The sequence below is a fragment of the Chinchilla lanigera genome, unplaced genomic scaffold (genome assembly GCF_000276665.1).
Source record: "Chinchilla lanigera isolate Chin_1 unplaced genomic scaffold, ChiLan1.0 scaffold00030, whole genome shotgun sequence".
Lineage (NCBI taxonomy): Eukaryota > Metazoa > Chordata > Mammalia > Rodentia > Chinchillidae > Chinchilla > Chinchilla lanigera.
The window spans coordinates 13,593,713-13,613,281 of record NW_004955431.1 but is presented as its reverse complement, the minus strand read 5'-3'; the positions used below and the strand labels follow the sequence as shown (position 1 = coordinate 13,613,281).

Genomic DNA, 19,569 nt, shown 5'->3' with positions numbered 1-19,569 from the left:
AGGGAGACAAGGAAGATTTTTAGAGGAACTCTCAGATTCCCATGTTAGATATGCCTGGTAATTTTAAATTTGTATTCCTTTGAATATTGACAAAATAAGTCTTTTTTAAATTTTTCTTGTTTTTTTTTTTTTAAATGTAGCTCATTTTATGTGGAAATGGTCTTTTCACATCATTTTGCCTTTTATGTTTTACAGAATTTCCTGCATGTTTTAAGTCAGTGAATTCTGATGGGTGAGAATAATTTTCAGCACTGTTCCCCTAACTTTCTAAAATTATTTTTAACCCTTGAATATTTCATCTCCTGCAGAGCGTTCACTGGAGAGAAGCTTTGAACATCCTGAAGCTGGTTGTTTCTCGGTCAGCCAGCCTCGCACTGCCTTCCTACCAGCACGGCGACCTCTCCAAGATAGAAATACATCGAGTGTGGACCAGTGCTTCTAAGGAATTGCCTGGGAAAACCCTGGACTTTCACTTCGATATTTCAGAGGTACTTAGCTATATGAACTGCTTCTGTGAACTTACCCTTGAATTTATGGTAGCAAAAGTTAAATGTAGTTGCTAGAAGAAAAGAAGATTTATTTTATATTTATTACAAATGAAGACTTCTAAGGCCTAAATTAGGTTTTGTTATTTTAATCATATATTGAGGGGCAAGGGATATAGCTCAGTGGTAGAGCACTTGCCTAGCATACATGAGGCCCTGGGTTCAATCCCTGATAACAAGACAGGAAGAAAAAAAAAATGAAAAAAATATATATATATATATATATATATGGAGAGAGAGAGAGTATCACATTAACTTGGGCTGTCAGTTGGCAGATTTAGAAATAGAAACTAACCTGTTAATGAAAAAATGATTTTTTTTAGAAATAGGGTTAAAAATGGAATGATCTTAAATATCTTAAACCATGACCTTCACTCATTCTTTACCGCATGACTGTCTTATCTGATGTGTACATTTCTCCGGGAACTGTAGAGAAGTGGAGAGATGACCAAGATTTACGGGAATATGGAAGTCACCTGGGTGGTGGCTTCCCCAAGCCGCTCTGCCCTTAAACAAGTAAACTAGGAGCCTTCCTGGGGTAGGGGGAGCACAGGAGCAACAGGGAGATGAGGCCTAAGGCCCTATGCTAAGGAGTTGAAAAGATCAAAATTAGTCAAGTTTATCTGCTAGTCCATGAGCCAATTTTTAGGCCGCCAGTACTTAATTATTTAAGTTAAAGATATAAAATAACTTGGTTTTCATACCTTTCTTACCCCATGATGCATGACTCCCCTCCCAAAGTTGCAACTCTGCTGTTGATCCTTATAACCAAGGCATAGCAGTACACTGTGTTGAGCAAAGCAGATCATTCGTAATTATTTCTAAGAATGCTAAATGACAACTTCACTAAGAAATAAACCAGATATGTTTGTCTGGAACTCATTTGTGGTAGTAAGTAGCTTCTATCCCCATTGGCTTTTTTTTTCCCTTTCTATACTAGGGGATTGAACCGAGATTTTCACACAAGGACTCTACCCAGAGTTTTTGACACAACAGCGCTTGCTGACTTTTACCTTTCAGTATGGAGGATGAGATAACTCTTGCTCCCGTTGTGACACCTCCATCTATATGTACTATTCGTGTAAATGCTGTGAAAGTATCGCTCTAATCCCTGTCCATATTTAACTATTTTTTACATTGCTAAAGAGAAAAGCTATTTTCACTCTTAGACTTAAATTTACTCTGTGCCAAAAGGTTAATAACAACAACAAAAAAAATGTAGCCAGTTAGCTGCATCCCCTAACTCCCAGAACCACTCCAACAGTGGCCCTGGGGAGATGGAGAACTGGCAGGAAGTTCCTGGCAGGAAGTTCCAATCACAAGCTGGTGTCAGCAGAGGATACCTTTTTGGGGCTCAATTTGGGGAGCTGCTGTGCCCTGGCCACCACGCTGCAAGGAGCTCAGAAAGTGAAATTTCTAAGATGTTGCCCAAGTACCTGGCCCTGACCTTATCCACTTGAATAATTGAAAAGATATAAATAATTTATGTAAAATTTTAAATAATTGAGAGTGTATAAAGATTGATGATTAGAGCAACCTGAAGAGAGAGGAAGGAATTTTAATATTTTATAATAAGAAATTCTTTCAATCTTAAACACCCCAAAACTATTTGATTTCCTGCATGCTTTTGCATTTTTTATCAGTGGTTTCCAAAGTATGTTGAATATCAAGTGATTAGATTTGTTTTGTGCTGCTAAAGAGGCAGAGAGAATACAGAAGATGCAAACGACTCAGGATGTATATTTGAACATCAGGAAAACAACATGTCACACCGAGCTTTTCTGCTCTTGAGTTTTAAACACATAAGCAGTTTCTGGTTGTTTCTGGGTAGAATGGTCCCACATGCTACAAAATTACGAATCTGTCCTCTTCCACTTTCCCAAGACGCCGATCATTGGGAGGCGATATGACGAACTACAGAATTCTGCGGGGCGTGATGGGAAACCCAGGACCATGACGGTCACCCGAAGTGCATCCTCCACTTCGTCAGGCTCCAACTCCAATGTTCTTGTTCCTGTGAGCTGGAAAAGGCCCCAGTATTCTCAGGTATTCAGTCCCAGGTTTATGGCATTCGAAGGGAGTTTAGGTGACCTCCCAACTCCCAAATACATACGTGGTACCTGATTCCCCCATTTCCCAGCACCGCCTCATTTCTCCCAGCGAGGGGTCTCGCAGCACCCTATGGCACCCATTTCATCTGTCAGTGGCACATTACGCTGACTAGAAGTTAGACTGTGTGTTGTTCATACCCATTGGTTCAGTCCTCTTAGAAGTCAAGAAACAAAATCTGGCCTCTCTTTCACATGGCAGTCCTTCAGAAATTTAAAGAAACCCTGCTCCTCCACCCTCACCCAAACGAGTGCCCTTTTCTCCGTGTAATAAAGCTTTAGTTCTTCCAAGCTGTCCTACAGGGCTTAGATACCCAAAGGGTTAGTAGGGCTACACTTTCCAATGCCATCCTGGCTGATCTCTTCCGAGCCTAAACTTTAATCCTGGTTTCCAAACGCAAGCTGAGCCACACTGCCAGGTTTCTCTACACACTGGTCGTCGTAGCCTAGGACTATATGTCTTTAGTCTATGGGTGACTAAGTCACATTACTGATGCCCTCAGCTTGCTGTTGGGTAAAGCCTTCGCACTATTCAGAACTCTTTAAGTGACATGTGACGGAAACCCACCAACAATTTACCAGAAGGGGAAAAGGAATTTATAAAACCATCTGTGTTAATCAGGCTTTTGTCACTGACTGAATAACTGAAAGAACCAAATGATAAAGAGGAAAGGTTTATTTTGACTCTAGTTTCAGAAGTATCAGTCCATGGTCGCTTGGCCCTGTCTGGGGCCTGTGGTCACACAGGACATCGTAGTGGAAATGCATGATCACGGAGGCTTGTTCACCTTGGGGAGACAGGGAAGCAAAGAGAAAGAGAAAGGAGCCGGGACCCCAGAGCCCTTTCAAGGTCCCTCTGCAGTGACTGGACTTCCTCCCACTGGGCCCACCTCTTAAGGTTCCCTGCAGGGCCGTGGACTGGCACCCAAGCCTTTAACACATAGGCCTTTGGGAGACTTTCAGAGTCAGAACTATAGCACCATCCACCTTAGCTTTATGCACTGCTGAGTTCTAGCACCAAGGCAGGAACCAGACCCTTAGACACTTTCTCCTTCCTTCTGTCTCCCGCTTCTGTCTCCAGCCTGCTGTTTTCCCCCCTCTTGACTTCACTGTCAGCAGGCTTTTCCCGTAGGACCCAGCAGCAAACGCTGGTATTCCAGCTTTCCATGGTTTTTTGGTCTGATCATTTCAGAGCAGAGGCCTTGTTCTGACATCCAGAGCGGTTGTAGAAAAAAAAAGACTCCTGCAGGGTGTGCACAGGGTAGGAAAAACGCTTTGTTTGCATGCCCAGCAGAATTCACCTTCATTCTGAAAGGTTTGGGAAATGAAGGCATATCCTGGAGCCTGTGGAAAAAGAGCAGTTGCTCTACACGGATTTCTTCTCAGAATTGTAAAGTGAAATTAAGGCCTAGGAAAATTGCTGAGCAAATATACACTCATTCACTCTACATCAAGGTCCTCCTGTCTCTGACTTGGACTCTGACTTTCCCATTTTTAAGTTGAAAAGAAGGATGCAGTGAACAGGTTCCACTGGGAAGGAACATCTGAGACAGTGGTGTTGGCCGCCTCATAGTTTCTGCAGAACAACCCTATATGAGATTAAAGGGGAGGGACTGTTTTAAAGAGATCTGGAAGATTGCTTTAAGAGCACTTCCGAAGCACAGCAACATTTTTTAGATTCTATTGTATATCTTTTCATTTTCAACTACCAGTCATCCTGAGACCTAGTAATCTCATGAAAAATGTGATGGTTTAGAAAAGATTCCTCACGATTAAGGGCCTAGAGAATAAGGTTTGTGGGGAAAATACAAAAGAATCTGTTTCACTTTAAGAAGAATCAATTGGGAAAGATTTAATGTGGCTTACAAATGATTGAATGCCTTCGTTATGTGCAGTTAATTTTCTCACTTGAAGAAAACAGATCTGTACTGTAATAATTTAATTTGAGTGTAATAAAAACCTTGCTAAAACTAAAAGTTGTAACAACAGTCAAGAAAAGATGATCAGGGGAGTAGATCTCCGCTGCAGAACCAAGGTAGTGATGGCGAACCTTTTCAAGACCAAATGCCCAAACTGCAACCCAAAACCCACTTTGCAATTAAACCTGAATACTGAGGTTTTAGTTTAGGGGGGAAAAAAGCTGTTATCTAATGCTCAGTTGCTAGGACGACTTGGCTGTGTGCCAGGAGAGAGCGTTCTGTGTGCCTACTGGGTCACACATGCAAAAGGTTCGCCACCATGGACCTAGAGGCTGATTTTCACACACCCATAACAGCCCTTGGGGTGATTTAGGCAAACACTGCTAGGAAAAACATAAGCCTCATTTTAAATGCTGTAGCAATCGCCTTTCATAACAAGGTAAAAAGAAACAGGAAAGTCAACTTTAATAAAATTTTATTTAAAAATTTATCTAAAAAATTGTTTCAAGGGGTTATCAGTATTGTACTATTGTCAGTGAGAAGTTCTACGTTGTGTTTTCCTAGCAAGTCTTGTGTTTTCCTTCTCAGTTCCTAGTGGCTGCATTTCAAGCAGTCCCCTGCCCTCTGTGGCAAGGGGCTGTGGGATTAGGGCAGGTTTGCTCACAGGACCGCACAATGAAAACCTGCTTTGTGTTTCTTTTCCAGAAGAGGACAAAAGAGAAGCTGGTGCACGTCCTTTCTCTGTGTGGCCAAGAAGTAGGGTTAAGCAAAAACCCATCTGTAAGTTCCATCATGTGTCATATTTTTGCCTTTGATCTGTTTTTTTGCTGTTGATCGTATAGTTTTACATAAGATTCTACGATGGATGACACGTAGGATACCCACTATCTACACCAAACCCCTGGACTGTTCTTCCCTCCACCATGGTTTTTAATTTCACTTAGTTTAAAAATCAGGAAACCTTTTGTTGGCTCTCTGTCTCAGTTTGCCTATGAATACTGTTTTTATTTTTTTAAATTTCTGTTTTTTTATATATACGTTCGAACTTCCTTACAGCATATGTGCAGTATCTGCTTCACCACCATGCATGACACAGAGGCTAATCCTCGTAGATGTAATTCTGTTCCATATACACACGCCTCTTACATTTACATTCTTTTGTTCACATCACAATACTTAAAGATAAAGGATTATAAAACCAGGTATTGTGTCACATGCCTGTAATCCTAGCATTCAGGAGGCCAAGGCAAGAGGATCGCTGAGAATTCAAGGCCAACCTAGGCTATGTATAGTGAGACCCTGTCTCAAACAAAACAAAACAAAACAAATTGTAAACATTTTTAAGTGATATGTTTTTTCTTACATAAATTTTCACGGTTATAGAAAAAATATCATTAGACTTCTGAAGGAACAAATGATGAAAGTGTTATAATGAGAAAGCTTCTGAAGCCTTTATAAAATTCAGAAAATTTGAATTACATGGATATGAGCACATTGCAACAAAAACTGAAAATGTCTGAGTCTAGTTTCACCTTGTACTTTTATTTCATCTCTATTACACCATCTTTATTACTTACAGAAAAATAGCAAATTAACTCACCAAATAAAGTAGAATGATCAGACCAATTTCCCTTTGGAGCTGTTTTTAAAACCCAAAATTGTATCTATTTACATAGTTCATGAGGAAGTAAAATAGTAGAGGCTCATAAGTACTCAGTAACGTACCTCAGGTACCCACCAGCTAAACTGCAGGTCATCTTTGAAGATCTCCACTTAAGTCACCTTTGGTGTTATTGTTCCGTGGTTTGTTGCTTCGCCTGGGACATTACTTAGGGCAGACAGAGCTGCCCAGCCCACCACAGAGGGAAACAAAAGTGTCTTAACCTCCGCAGTGCAGCCCAGCCCAGGAGAGTTATTTCTTATTGCCGTCATGGTCAGCACTTTCTCTGGTTCATACCGTCTGCCCCAGTGCTGAGGCCTTGCCGCTAGAAGTATTCCCTAGAGTACAGTACCTCACAAATAAGACACACAGCACTACCCAGGCGTGGGAGCCTTCAGCTAAGGAAATCAGAATTTTCATGTGTCGCCTCTCACTGGCTACTAGACTTGCTGCCCGTGTTGTGTCACACACCTGTGTGTGATCCCATGCAAAACCATCCATCATGTACCACTGCATGAAAATACAGCTGGAAGAGCCCTTATCTTAGATGCTTAGTACCAGAAGTGTTTCAGATTTGGGCGTTTTGAGATTTTGGAATTTTTGCACAGACTTTATCAGTTGAACATCTGTGAGGTCAAAATTTTGAACCTGTTGACCCTGCAAAAATGTTAGATTTTAAAGCAGTTCAGATTTCAGGTTTTCAGATCAGGGATATTCAGCCTGTGTCATGCACATTATATGACTATTCTTAAACAGCAGAGGAAAAAAGCACTACATTTGACATCTACTCACTTTTTTTACTTGGAGACATGTTTGTTGTATTTCAGTTCTTATAAATGATCTGCCTAGGCCGGGCATGGTGGCTCATACCTGTAATCCCAGCACTCGGGAGGCTGAGGCAGGAGGATCGCTGCAAGTTTGAAACCAGCCTGGGCTACAGAGTGAGCTCAGGGCCAGTCTGAACTACAGAGCGAGACCCTGTCTCAAAAAAAAAAACCTAAATAAATAAATAAGTAAAAATATTTCATAAATAAATACATAAATGATCTGCCTATTTGTCAAGAAGACTAAGACATTCTAATGATCATATAAAGAATACTGTTAATTTTACTTAATGTCAATCTATGTTCAGTAAACACTGGCTAGCAAAAAAGTTAGTTTCATTTGTAGATTACTATTTCAACAAACTTCTATTAAAATGGCCCTGTGAAGAAAAAACTTAAATAGAGCTTTTGTTTTGTTTTGTTTTGTTTTGTTTTGTTTTGTTGTTGTTTTTGAGACAGAGTCTCCCTGTGTAGTCCAGGCTGGCCTTGCCCTCACTATGTAGCTAGGCTGGCCTCAAACTTGTGACAGTCCTCCTGCCTCAGCCTCCCAAGTGCTGGGATTGTAGGCATATGCTGGGATTATAGGCGTGTGCCACATGCCCAGCTGAGAAGTTAATTTTAAAACATTAACATAGTAAAGATTGTAACAGAAGAAATGCTTTGACTGTTTTAAAGCAACATGGTAGGGATGTATGTGTATACAAATTGTAGGAATGGTGTTCGGCTACTCTTCTGCAGTTCTAGGGAGGGTGTGAACGTGTGTGATTTCTAATCCCAGTCAGCTCAGGAGTGGAAAGTTCTTAGTCACGAGTTTGTCTGTGAGCGTATCTCAGTTGTTTGTCTCTCACACACACACCCAGGTAGTGTTCCACCTTCATCCATTAAGAGCCGGTGATTTAACTCTTGAACATTTTCCTGGTGCATGAATTTACGTCTTGCGACGAGTTTAATCCGAAGGCACCTGTCCAACATAAATAATAAAAGAACATTCTAAAAATACCCACCGAAGGAATTAGGTGTGTACTGGAAATACAGTGCTATGAAGAGCCAATTACCGTTTCGTGTAGCACAAACAACTGAGGAGAGCCCAGCTTCTCAGGAGAGGACTCTTTGGGTCCGTAGGTGATTTTTTCCTCGTGTGGGGACCTGGATCTGCTGGAGCATCAGACGAGCCTGGTGTCTTCTGAGGACGGCACCCGGGAGCAGGAGAACATGGATGACGCAAACAGCGAGCAGCAGTTCAGAGTCTTCAGGGACTTTGATTTCCTAGACGTGGAGCTGGAGGATGGAGAGGTACAGTATATTTTCTAAAAATAATTGCCTGAACTCTTGTCCTGGACTAACAAAATTGTGTCTTTCTGCCTGCAAAGTAGTGAGTTTTTGTAAGAAGATCTTCCATTGCAAAGCTGTAAACTCTATTTTGAATCAACTTATTCAAAGTAGAGCCGCCTAACTTGGGTAAAAGCTGCCACACCCTTCCTGTCTGAGCCCGGGGCAGAAGCTGCCAAGTTCTTTCTAAGTGGCAAAGACTTGAGCTGTAATGACCACACAAAGACTGTGTGCGCGTAGTCCAAAGGGGAACTTAAAAAGCACGAAAACATGGCACTTCTGAGCCTATTCACTGGCACCTGGGCAAAATATGCTAAGTATTTAATTCTTCTAAAGGCAGAGTTGTTCTAAATCAGTTATTTCAAAGCTTGCCTGCTATAACATGAGATGAGAGCCTCGGGGCTCCGGCTTTTTTGTGCTGTTTGATGAAATCATTAGAACTTAAAATACAAAGCACATGAGCGAGCATTCTGTGCTCTGCTTTGGCTTGGTCGCCAGCCTTCCAGATACCTGGAGCAACTGAATTCAAGTCTCAACAGGCAAATACAGACTCTTTTATTTTAAATGATGGTCATGGTAATAAGATGCTTTCTGCTATGAATCATGATTTTGAAAACAGGGCTGGAAGGAGGAGCCTCCCCCAGTCAGTCGCCCTCATTTCTGTAGCTAAGGGGCAGGTTCCGGCTGAGAGATACTCTTTAATGTCTGGGAATGAAAACACAATTTTCTTCAGTGGGACTGGCTTATGTAAAGATGCCTGATACCAAACCTGGTTCATGGTGTTGCTCATCATTGAGCAATTCACTTTTAGGTAAACATCCTCTATTTTCCAAAAGCCATTCTTAGGGTCTTCCGATTAAAAATAGAGGCTCAAATTCAAAATTCACTCTGTCTTATGGTAGGTAGGCACCTTCTAACTTAACTACACACTTGCAGGAAAAGGATGCTTTGTGTATCCTCCCTAAAAGGGTGTGATTACCGACTACCCCACTTATGTCTCATGGAAGCCAAAGAGCTAAAAGCACTGTTTCAAAAAAGTGTCAGCTGACTTCTCACCTTAAATTGTTCCAGGGCCATTAAAAGTATTGCAGAGATTACTGCTAACCATAATTAGTGACAGAGAAAGCAAAATATTGTATAATTATTTGATTATTTTCTAAATATCTCTGCACCAGGGCTGAGTGTTCAGCTCATGTCAAAAGATTAGCTCCCTGACCTGACAATGACCTCATGTCTGGGCACCCTCCTGGTTCTGGAAGTTAAACAAGGAAGGGAAAAACTGACGAAACGAGAGCGGTATCATCTTCCTCTTCACCCCGAGAAAAGTATTATGTGGAGTGATCTGGAGGGCGTGAAGTAAAGCAGAGGTAACAGAAGCAATTTTAGAAAGACGAGTTTCATTTCTGTCCAAGTGAAAGAAAGTGTTGGGGATGCGACTCAGTGGTAGAACATGTGCTCGGCATGCACTGAGGCCCTGTGCTGTGTTCCCAGCACCACAGAAATAAAAAATTACTTTTAAAATGGAAGAACAATTGGAGATGCCTCCCTCTGAACTATGGCACTAATGTTTTTCATAATAAATAATGAATGCTATCCCTTCCATTTAATCATCTCTCTTTGTCCTAACCAACAACTAAAATATTACAGAGATGATCTTACCTTTCTTATGAGTAACATTTTATAAGAAGTTCAAGGGAGTAAGAGAGCACATTTTAACCAAACAAAAGAAATCATTTGGGGCTGGGGATTTAGCTCAGCGGCACAGCTCCTGCCTGGCAAGCGCAAGGTTGTGAGTTCGATTCCCGGTACCAGAGGGAAAAAAAAAAAAAAACAGAAATCATTTGAAAGCTGGGTGCTATGGCATATGTCTTTAGTCCCAGCTACTTGGAGGTTGAGGCATATGGATCCGTTGAGCCCAGAAATTAAAGACCAGTCTGGGCAGCATAGCGAAACGCTGTCTCAAAACTAAATGAGCCATTTCAGAATGTTTTGCTATTTCCAAATAAAATTATAATGAAGGATTCTAAAATAACTTATTGATCCCTAAATAGCATGAAAGGGCTTAAATCTATCAACCCCGAGTTTGAATTTCAGCTCTGCCAGTGACCTAGCCAAAAGGACCTCCAACAGGAATGCAGGTCTTCTTGGTTTCTGATGCTCTTGGGTTCAGCAGGCATCATAGTAGCTGCCTGTACAGTTGTCATGAGGGTGACATGAGATACTCTATGGGGAGTGGCTAGCATGGTGTCAGCCACTCAGCATTCTCAGTGTCAGTCCCCTAGAACTGGCTGTCATTAGTAAACAATTTTAGCATATCCTCATCAGAGAAAATTAAACCTATCTTGTGACTTGATGAAAACTCACTTGCCAAGCCAGGTGTGGTGGCACACGCTAGCCTGGTCTACAAACAAGGGATGGGGTGGGTGGGACCCTCCAGTTTAAAAAAAAAAGTCAAACTGTTTATGTGTCTATTCCTTTTCACTCATCTCAGGATTTGTTGATAGTATCTGTATAATGGTTTCTGCCCTTGACCTTTTTGGAATCTTAAAGGGCTGTGTCATTGCCATTAATTGCACATCCGCAGTAAATACATCATGATCACAAACACTTTTAACTCTGTGAGCAAGATCAGGTGACATCTCTTTTTTCTAGTTGATGCCCCTTATTTCTTTTCCTGTGTTACTTAACAGTTTTCTCACAAATAATAATTTAGGCATTCCAGTAAAATGTGTTGAAAAGACCAAAGTTGTCAGGAAAGTGGAAAGCTACTTCAGAAATTGCACTTACCATGTGTACCTCAGCTGCACCATCCATCACTAAGGGGTGTGAAACAGCTGCTGCTGAACACTGATCCTTCTCTTTGGGGTTAGCACACACTAACTTTTTAAAAAGTTGTGTCCACTGAAGTATCTATTGTGTATATTGTTAGCATTATTAGTTGCTACTGTGTTAGAATTAAAACAAATGCACTTGAGTATCTTTAATCATTTTAAATAGACCTTTTATTTGTTTTTCTATCCATACAATCTGCTACCCAGGAACTTCAGGTAAGATGATGCTATTTTTAATTCAGAGATGCTAGTAGATGTTTTGCATCATTGCAAATTTATAACAACATAATTGCTTTTTTTCCTCCCTTCCAGCAAATGTATGCTTATTGTGTGTATGTATATATCTATTTAGGTGTGTGTCCTATAAGAGGTATTTTTCCTGGCTGCTTAGTATGGAAATATATTGTAAAACAAATTATAATTTTTTTTAAAAATCCTTACATTCTAGGAAAATCTTTACATTCTAGGAAAATCTTTACATTCTAGGAAAATGCATATTATATCTCGAGAGAAAATGAGTCATCAAATTTGATCAGCGGAGATCCTATAATTTCTGGTTAGGCAAGTACACAACTGGATAGGTTGTTATTACTTTCCTATTAAAAATGAGATCAGGCTAGGTGTGTAGCTTAGGGACAAAGCATGTATACAAGGCCCTGTGTTCAATTCCCTGCACACCAAAAAAGGTGAAATCAATCTGCACCTGATGATATATCATATACACTTCCAATAAAATCTTTCTTTCCCAAGATTTAGAAGCTATCTCTTTATGGTAACTAGATCAGTTTTCATCCAAACATGGGCTCTCATAAGTGAAAGGAGATGTCAGTAATAATTACATCCAGATAACCGGCATAAACCAGGATCATCCTGAGCAAACTGACCTAAGATCACTCTATGTCTGTGTCATATCAGATTCACTCTAGCTCATTTAGGGGAACATACTCCTAGACCTTTCAACAATAATTCTGTTTTGGCTGGGTATGTAGCTCAGGTCTTGGGTTCAATCCCCAGCACCAAAATAATAATTATCATTTGTATTCTTTTTTTAACCACATTCTGATATGAAAAAATTATTTCCGTGAATATTACTTCCAGTATCGCTAGAATATTGTTAATACTTTTCTACCCTAGTAAAAATCCTGAGTGGTATATTTAAGTGTGTTGAAACCTGTATATGAAAATTATCCATCCAGAAAAGTTATCCATCTTGTACATTTTTTCACATATAACCTGGCATCACCAATAAACTGTTTGGACTTTAGCTTTGTATGTAACAAGAAATGCAAATCTGACAGTTAAGGGAGAAGCAGGATGGAGTGTACCTCCACTGGAGGTATCCCTATGACATGCTGTGAAAGATGGGTTGACTTTTTTTTTTTTTTTGGTTTTTCTCCTGTACCGGGAAGCGAACTCACGACCTTGCGCTTGCCAGGCAGGCGCTTTTGCCGCTGAGCTAAATCCCCAGCCCCCAGATGGGTTGACTTTTGATCACCACAGCTACCCACCCCCCCAAGGTGGGGGATTAAACCCAGGGCCTCACATACCCTAAGTACACTCTCTACTTCAGAGCTATACCCCCAGCCTCCATCACCGTGGACCTTTACTGGGACTAGACTACAACATGGCTTTATCTCAACCCCTCTGCTACCACTAGGAAAACAATTTCAATACCTTTGTGTTAATGGAGCTGACACAGCCTCTAACAGGACGGATCTTATTCCTGCAAAGACAGCTCCCTGCCTCCCTGTTCTCATGCATGATGGACTCCGGTCTTCACCAGACCTACTAGCAAATCCATGGTCACAGCTATCTTTGCCCAGGGCGGCATTTCTTGCTCTGGATGTCTGTGTTGCTCATCCAGGGCTTGGGTTGTAGCTTAGTGGTAGAGTGGTTGCCTAGCAATGCAAGGCCTTGGGTTTGATCCCTAGTAGTAAAAAAAATTAAAAGTGAAATATAATTCTTCCAGCTCATCCATTCATTTGGTACAAGAAAATCAGTTTTATAAATTTGTATATTCCAGTAGTTTTCACGTTCTTTTTTGTATAGTGTAACTTTTCACCTTTTTTTCCTTTCTTCACACATTGCATTTTTCTTCCAAAACGTCTTGCTCTTACACATTTTTTCATTGCAATAGTTATTTTAAAATCCCAACATAGCAGTTAGTCTTCTCCTCCACACTGAAAAAAAGAATTTATTTATCACTGCAGACAGAGATCAAACAAATACAAGTTGAATATCCCTTATCCAAAATGCTTAGAACTAGATTTTAAATTCTGATTCATATTTTCTTCAGATTTGGGAATATTTGCATATACACAATGAGACCTCTTGGGGATGGAACCCAAGTCTAAACAGAATTCATTTATGTTGTATATACATCTTATACACATACCAAAAGATAATTTTCACATAATGTCAGATATGGCATTTTCCAGGGGCTGGGGATTTAGCTCAGCAGCAAAAGCGCCTGCCTGGCAAGCTCAAGGTCGTGAGTTCGGTTCCTGGTACCGGAGAAAAAAAACAACAACAACAAAAATATATGACATTTTCCACTTCAGGGCATCATGACAGCACTTTCTGATTTTGGAGCATTTTGGATTTCAGGCTAGGGATATCCAACCTTTATAGATACAGGGGAAACAGCAGGTACAAAGTATGAAAAACATATCTAAATCTATATAATCAAGTGACCTTAGGGCAATATATATAGACATGGATAATATCTGTATATTTGGAATAATATGTTAAGCATCTACTATAAGACATCTATGAGAATAGAAAACTTGTGTCATTAGGAGACAGAAATAATAGACTCTTAAGCCAGAGAGAAATGAATAAGCACACCACTAAGATTGCCAGTAATTTACATCTCCTTATGCTGTTCACTGAGCTCGCATCAGAGTGAACCATTAGGCAGTGCTTAAAAATTCCAAAAAATGAAAGGATTCAGTGTCAAATCTCATTTCATTACCTTTTTGTTTCGATTAAAACTTGCTTAGCAGCAGGCTCGTAATACCTCTCTTCCTTTATTCCTAGCCTAAGAAACAGAAAAACAAAACCCAAATTCATTTCTAGAAAAAAAAAATTGTTAGTCAAATGAACTTAATAGCTGATAGTTTATAGGAAACATCTAAGATACAACAAAAGCTTTCACTGATACTTATGTGGCCTCCTAGGCCACTTCTCAGAAAATCACAATGTACAAGTCAGCGGTCGTGTTCAGAACTGAGGCAAGAAATTGTGTCCCAGGATGGAACAAGTATTTAAAGATGAGCCTAAAGCAAAAGTGAAGCCGTTGCTGCTCTGGCCTCTGCGTAGTGCATGATTCATCAAACTCTGACCAGCTCCCTGACAGTCTTTAACTCTGCATTTTATCTGTGAAAACTGCTGTGGCAGAACGGGCTGGAATGTTTACCTAATGCTCCTCTACTTAATAGCCAACGGATTCTGGAATGTGCTGCAAGCCTAGCTCCTACTTGTTTCTCCCTTGGAAAAGTGCACTAAACGGGCTGGCGGGGGGAGGGAGCCCATATCTCTTTTGAAGTGTTTTACTATTAATAGTCTCTTTCTTACAGATTTTTTAAGACACACATCATTTCTAGAATTTGCCAAAATCAATTAAAGAAAAATAGCCAACATGCCCAAGAAAAAGTATAATCACTTTTGTAACTTAATATGTATTTACATCAAAAATAGTCTGCTTTTGTTACTTTTCACATCAGGTAAACTAAAGTTTTTATACCCAAGCTCATGAGGGCTTGGACGTTCATGTTGACCACATTTGTTTCTAAGCTGTGACTAATTAAAGGTGTGAGCGCAGGAGGATTTGAGCATAAAAACCGAGCTGATGGTGTGATTTCAGGGTGAGAGTATGGACAATTTCAACTGGGGAGTGCGCAGACGTTCCCTGGACAGCCTGGACAAGTGTGACATGCAGATCCTGGAGGAGCGCCAGCTCTCAGGAAGTCCTCCCAGCCTAGATAAAATGAACCATGAGGATTCCGATGAATCATCTGAGGAGGAGGACCTCACAGCCAGCCAGATCCTGGAGCACTCCGACCTAGTAAGTAGGAACTCTCCCACCATGGCAACTGGGAGACTTTTTTTGTTGTTTATAATTAATGCAGGAGTTTTGTTTCTAGTTCCAGGTAAAGAATTTACCACAGCTGTTGGACTAAAATCTCAACTCTCAGGTGGTGTCTGATTTCTCTTTTCTGTAGGTGGCAGATGGATACAATTGCTGGCATAAATGTTATACACCCTGATCACCATCTAATCTGTAGGGACCTAGGTTTTTCCCAACTACTGTAACTTGTATGAGGCTGGAATTTTTATAAAAATTTCCTCTGGTAGCTAAAGTTTTAGGAAATAGGACAGACATTTTAATGTGGTTATCACCAATACAGTACTGGTATTTTAGAGGGCTGTGCCGTGACACCAGCTAGATCGATAGCTGCCATGTCTAATGTCCAATAATAGTAGCATATGAAAATTAAAACGTTAATACTTACCATCCAAAATTAGAGAATAATAGTTTGTGCTCTATGTAAAGAAGAGTTAGAACTTGTAAAGACGGGGAACTTCATACTGTTTTATTTCCTTTGCTTTTTAAACAGATCATGACCCTCTCCCCTTCAGAGGAGGCCAGTCCCATGGAACTGCTCACCACAGTCTGCGACTCAGCCCCCGCTGACCCTCGTTCCTTTAACACCAGAATGGCCAGCTTGGACACTTCACTGCCTGATATGAATAATCTGCAGATTTCTGAGGGTTCAAAGGTGAAGATATTTTGGCAGTTGTGATTGTTGTTTTCCTTTAGAGGAAAATTCTTCTCATTTTTCTGAGCATTCTTAGGGAAGGGGGGTCAAAAGTAGAACTACATTTCTTTTTCTGATTTTAGTGAAAGCACTGCAACCTGTGCACCTTGGCCCACGTTTCCGCTGCTTTACACTCACTCCCTTGAGCGGCCGTCTTCTTGGCTCAAAGAGATTTGATGTGAAGTCTTCGTAAATTGAATCATTTTGCCTGAACACTGCTTGCTGAGGGCAAAACAGTGGTGTATATCTGAGATCGCTGTGACTGGGAAACTGCTGCTCTTTGTCATGACTTTTCTAAAACAATATGCAAAGTGAGGTGTGGGTGTATGTGCGAATTTGGGGACATTTTTTCCTATGAAGGAACCAGTTATACAATTTGTACATTGATTCAACACTTGCCTTTTGGCATACTGTCAGCCTTTTAATGTCAATCACAGTATTATGCCAGATTTGCACAAATCTCTCCTAGCCAGACTGAGGAGAAACATTAACTAATGGATGTGTTTTCATTTTAAAAGGTTAGGCTGAAAGTATATATCAGTGGATATAATCAGTTCATGCACCCCGTTATCTGCACGATTCTGGTCACAAACCAAACTGGACAAGAACCAAAGCAGATTTTCCCCTAAAGCCAACATTGAACCTGACCACTGAATTTGATTCATTTCTTGTCTAACTCAGTATACAAGCAGAACTGTGGGAAGAATCAAGTTTGTGGACTGAGGCACCCCTGTTTATATAGTGTATATTTCATGTGTGCTTTATTTTATCAAAATTTTCAGAAAATATTCTATCAATAAAACCATCCACTGGGATCTTGTAGCCACATTTATGTCCATCAGTATAGAATTTTATTTCTTTGTATTAAACATACCCGAACAATCTACACTGTTAGGATAAAGTAAAGCTTTCTTCATCCTGAGTTTGGTAGTGATTATATAAGTTTTAAAGAGAAAACAGGAACAAATTTTAAAAGTATATTCTGAAGCTTCTAATGGAAAAATATAATATTAGCTATTCTGTATTTTACTGAAAACAGATCTGAGGTAGAGAAAAGCCTATGTGGTTTAAACCAAGAGCAGCCACCAAGGTGCAGTCTCCTATAAATGTCAATCCCCAATATTATACACATACACATGGAAAAAAATATGTGGAAGTTTAAATAAGAATTATTTCTCAAACTATCCCATAGCAAAAGGACTGTTATCTGGATTGCTAAAGTTAACAGAATCCTTCATTAGCAAAAAGGCACAGGAAGAAAATCTTGTTCTAGGTTAAAATGCCAGAATCCTAAGAAATTAAATTGTGTTGGAAAAAAAAATACAGTTAATACCTCGGTTTACAAACACCTCTCTTTGCAAACAATTCGGTTTGGAAATAAAAGTGTTTGGCAAAATTTTGCTTCCATTCACAAACTCCACATCAAGTGACAAACACAACCATGGCCATCTTCCCCACACACAAACACAAATGCAGCCACCTTCCCCAAAATCGTAAAACAAATGAAACTCATAAACCAAGGTCCCATCATATATTTAATGTTCTGAGCATTTGCTATTTCTCAGGAGTTCGTATGTTAAGATACATAGATTTCTCATAGTACTGCTGAAGTGAAAAGTATCTAATTCTCAAAAGTTCAGTCTCATTTCTAAAGAACTACTGCTGCTTCTCTCATGGCTTGGGTTTCTGTGGTATTTGATATAGCTGTGATGTTAGAAAAAGTAAAGATATTTTTGTAAGACCTCAGCCCTTCCACAGTAGGCAAAGTCTGTGTGCCACTGGTCAGCGGGATAGTGCCCCGGGGCCCACGTCACTGCATCTGTGTAGTTTAAAAAGCAGAAAGCAGCAGATACGGATAAATCTCTGAAACTCAGTATTTCTAAGCAGTTCCACCAAAGACAGGAGCCACCCTATCTTCCTAATACATCTTTAACATTCTTGCTAACTTCTGTTAATCCTACAGAGTACAGTTCTAGTTTGCCTCAGCTTTGTTTTTGCTTTAAGAAAATGACTCACTGTAACATGCATGTGTGTTTTCTTCCTCTCGTCCTCTGAAGTGTGATCCAGTTGCCTTCCTTCCTTTCACAAAGAACAATCGGTTCTCCAGCTGATTTCCCCCCCTGGCCCAAGTTCAAGCCCTGCCTCTTTTTCCATTTTGCTGGCTGTGTCCCTCCTTCCTGCCTCTCACTTGTCCTGGCTCTACCCGCTTTAGCGCCCTCTCGTGGTAACTGCTCTGTCCGCATGCTGCGGTGAGGTGAGAGCAGCGCTCTCATTCAAAAGTAAAGCACAGATGTAAGTGGATTTTAGAGAACTTTCAGTGCGCAAAGGCCTGCACTGGTGGAGGACTCTGGATCACTTGTGCATACTTCTGAATCTGAAGTCAGTGTTTCTCTTCCCAGGTCCCACTGGGACTACTGATCAGACATCAGACAAATGTCTTTATCACATGAAACATCATTCCCTTCCTCTGTAAAACATACAGGTTGGACCAATTTTTCCAAGTTTAGCACTGCTGCCCCATAACCATGAGTCAAATATCAGTCACTGAGAGAGCGCCTCTGGGGACAGTTGTGGAAGAGAGAGATAGGAAGATAAGGAACAAACAGCACTTCTGAGAATTTCTGAATCTGGTTCCAGCAATAGACTATATTGTAGCTACAAAACAATTGTCCGATTCCTACTGGTGTCAGAATTTTATTATTTTATTATTCCTTTATGTATTTCCTGTATATATTCTTATGCACCGGGGGTTCTTTTTTCTTCTCATCCCTCCAGGCTGAAGCCGTCCAGGAGGAGGAAGACACTACCGTGCATGAGGATGACCTTTCAAGTTCCATCAATGAGCTCCCAGCAGCTTTCGAATGCAGTGACAGCTTCAGTCTAGATATGACTGAGGCAGAGGAGAAAGGCAACCAAGGCCTGGACCAGTTTACCCTTGCAAGGTAAGCGAGCCCTTGGTGGAAAGGAGCGTACCTGGTGCGTGGTGCTGCGTCATGCTTGCTCACGTTAGGTGACACACTTACGCTATTGGGCTTCCTAACGAAGGAGCCCACGGTGGTATATAGCTCAGTGGGCTCCCACTGGATTAGAACATCCAACTCCAGATGGAGCCTCATGGGGAGCCACCAAAGGATGCCCATGTAAGAATTTATAAAGCCAAAAAGCAGCATGAAAAGCCAAAGAAGGGCCTGGGATGCGGTCCAGGCCTTATAACCTTTGAAGATAAGCAAGCTTGGCAAGGCTGGAAAATGAGTTCTTTCCACTTTGAGTTTAAAAGTATGAACAAGAAGCTCTTTATATACTAAATATCTCCTCTCCTTTAAATCAGTGTCTCTCGGCTGGGTGGCTGATACCTCTGAAACGAGTGAGATATACGAAGAAGAACAGATAAGAACACCACTGTTCAGATAAATTCAGCATGTAGGATAAGTCAGAAATAATGCAGATTTACTTCAGGAGAAGAAAGACAAGGCCCTAACATTACTCTTTTGAAAGTTGAAAATGAGGAAATAGGGCCTGGGGATTTAGCTCAG

General features: G+C 40.6%; 1 protein-coding gene and 1 long non-coding RNA gene across 8 annotated transcripts in view; one reads left to right on the top strand and one right to left on the bottom strand.

Annotated features, from left to right (window-relative positions):
• The window catches only part of Fry (furry homolog (Drosophila)), a 341,220-nt gene that overhangs the window by 290,054 nt on the left and 31,597 nt on the right, over window positions 1-19,569 (top strand). For 4 of the 6 annotated variants that reach the window (XM_005387722.2, XM_013515820.1, XM_005387726.2 and 1 more), the window contains exons 48-55: window positions 309-488; window positions 2,430-2,591; window positions 5,278-5,352; window positions 8,179-8,349; window positions 11,424-11,432; window positions 15,082-15,282; window positions 15,836-15,997; window positions 18,812-18,978. In XM_005387722.2, coding sequence (XP_005387779.1) covers window positions 309-488; window positions 2,430-2,591; window positions 5,278-5,352; window positions 8,179-8,349; window positions 11,424-11,432; window positions 15,082-15,282; window positions 15,836-15,997; window positions 18,812-18,978 — 1,127 coding nt within the window. The remainder of the gene's footprint in view (window positions 1-308; window positions 489-2,429; window positions 2,592-5,277; window positions 5,353-8,178; window positions 8,350-11,423; window positions 11,433-15,081; window positions 15,283-15,835; window positions 15,998-18,811; window positions 18,979-19,569) is intronic. The other 2 variants (XM_005387724.2, XM_005387729.2) reach the window with 1 other exon arrangement.
• On the bottom strand, window positions 7,617-18,160 carry LOC102014272. 2 transcript variants are annotated; one of them, XR_001234614.1, is made up of 6 exons: window positions 18,053-18,160; window positions 14,191-14,256; window positions 13,279-13,396; window positions 12,891-13,143; window positions 8,112-8,334; window positions 7,617-8,017 (listed from the first exon to the last, which is right to left on the bottom strand). It is a non-coding gene; the product is annotated as an uncharacterized LOC102014272 (long non-coding RNA). The 2 variants fall into 2 exon arrangements; XR_001234615.1 differs by lacking the exon at window positions 12,891-13,143.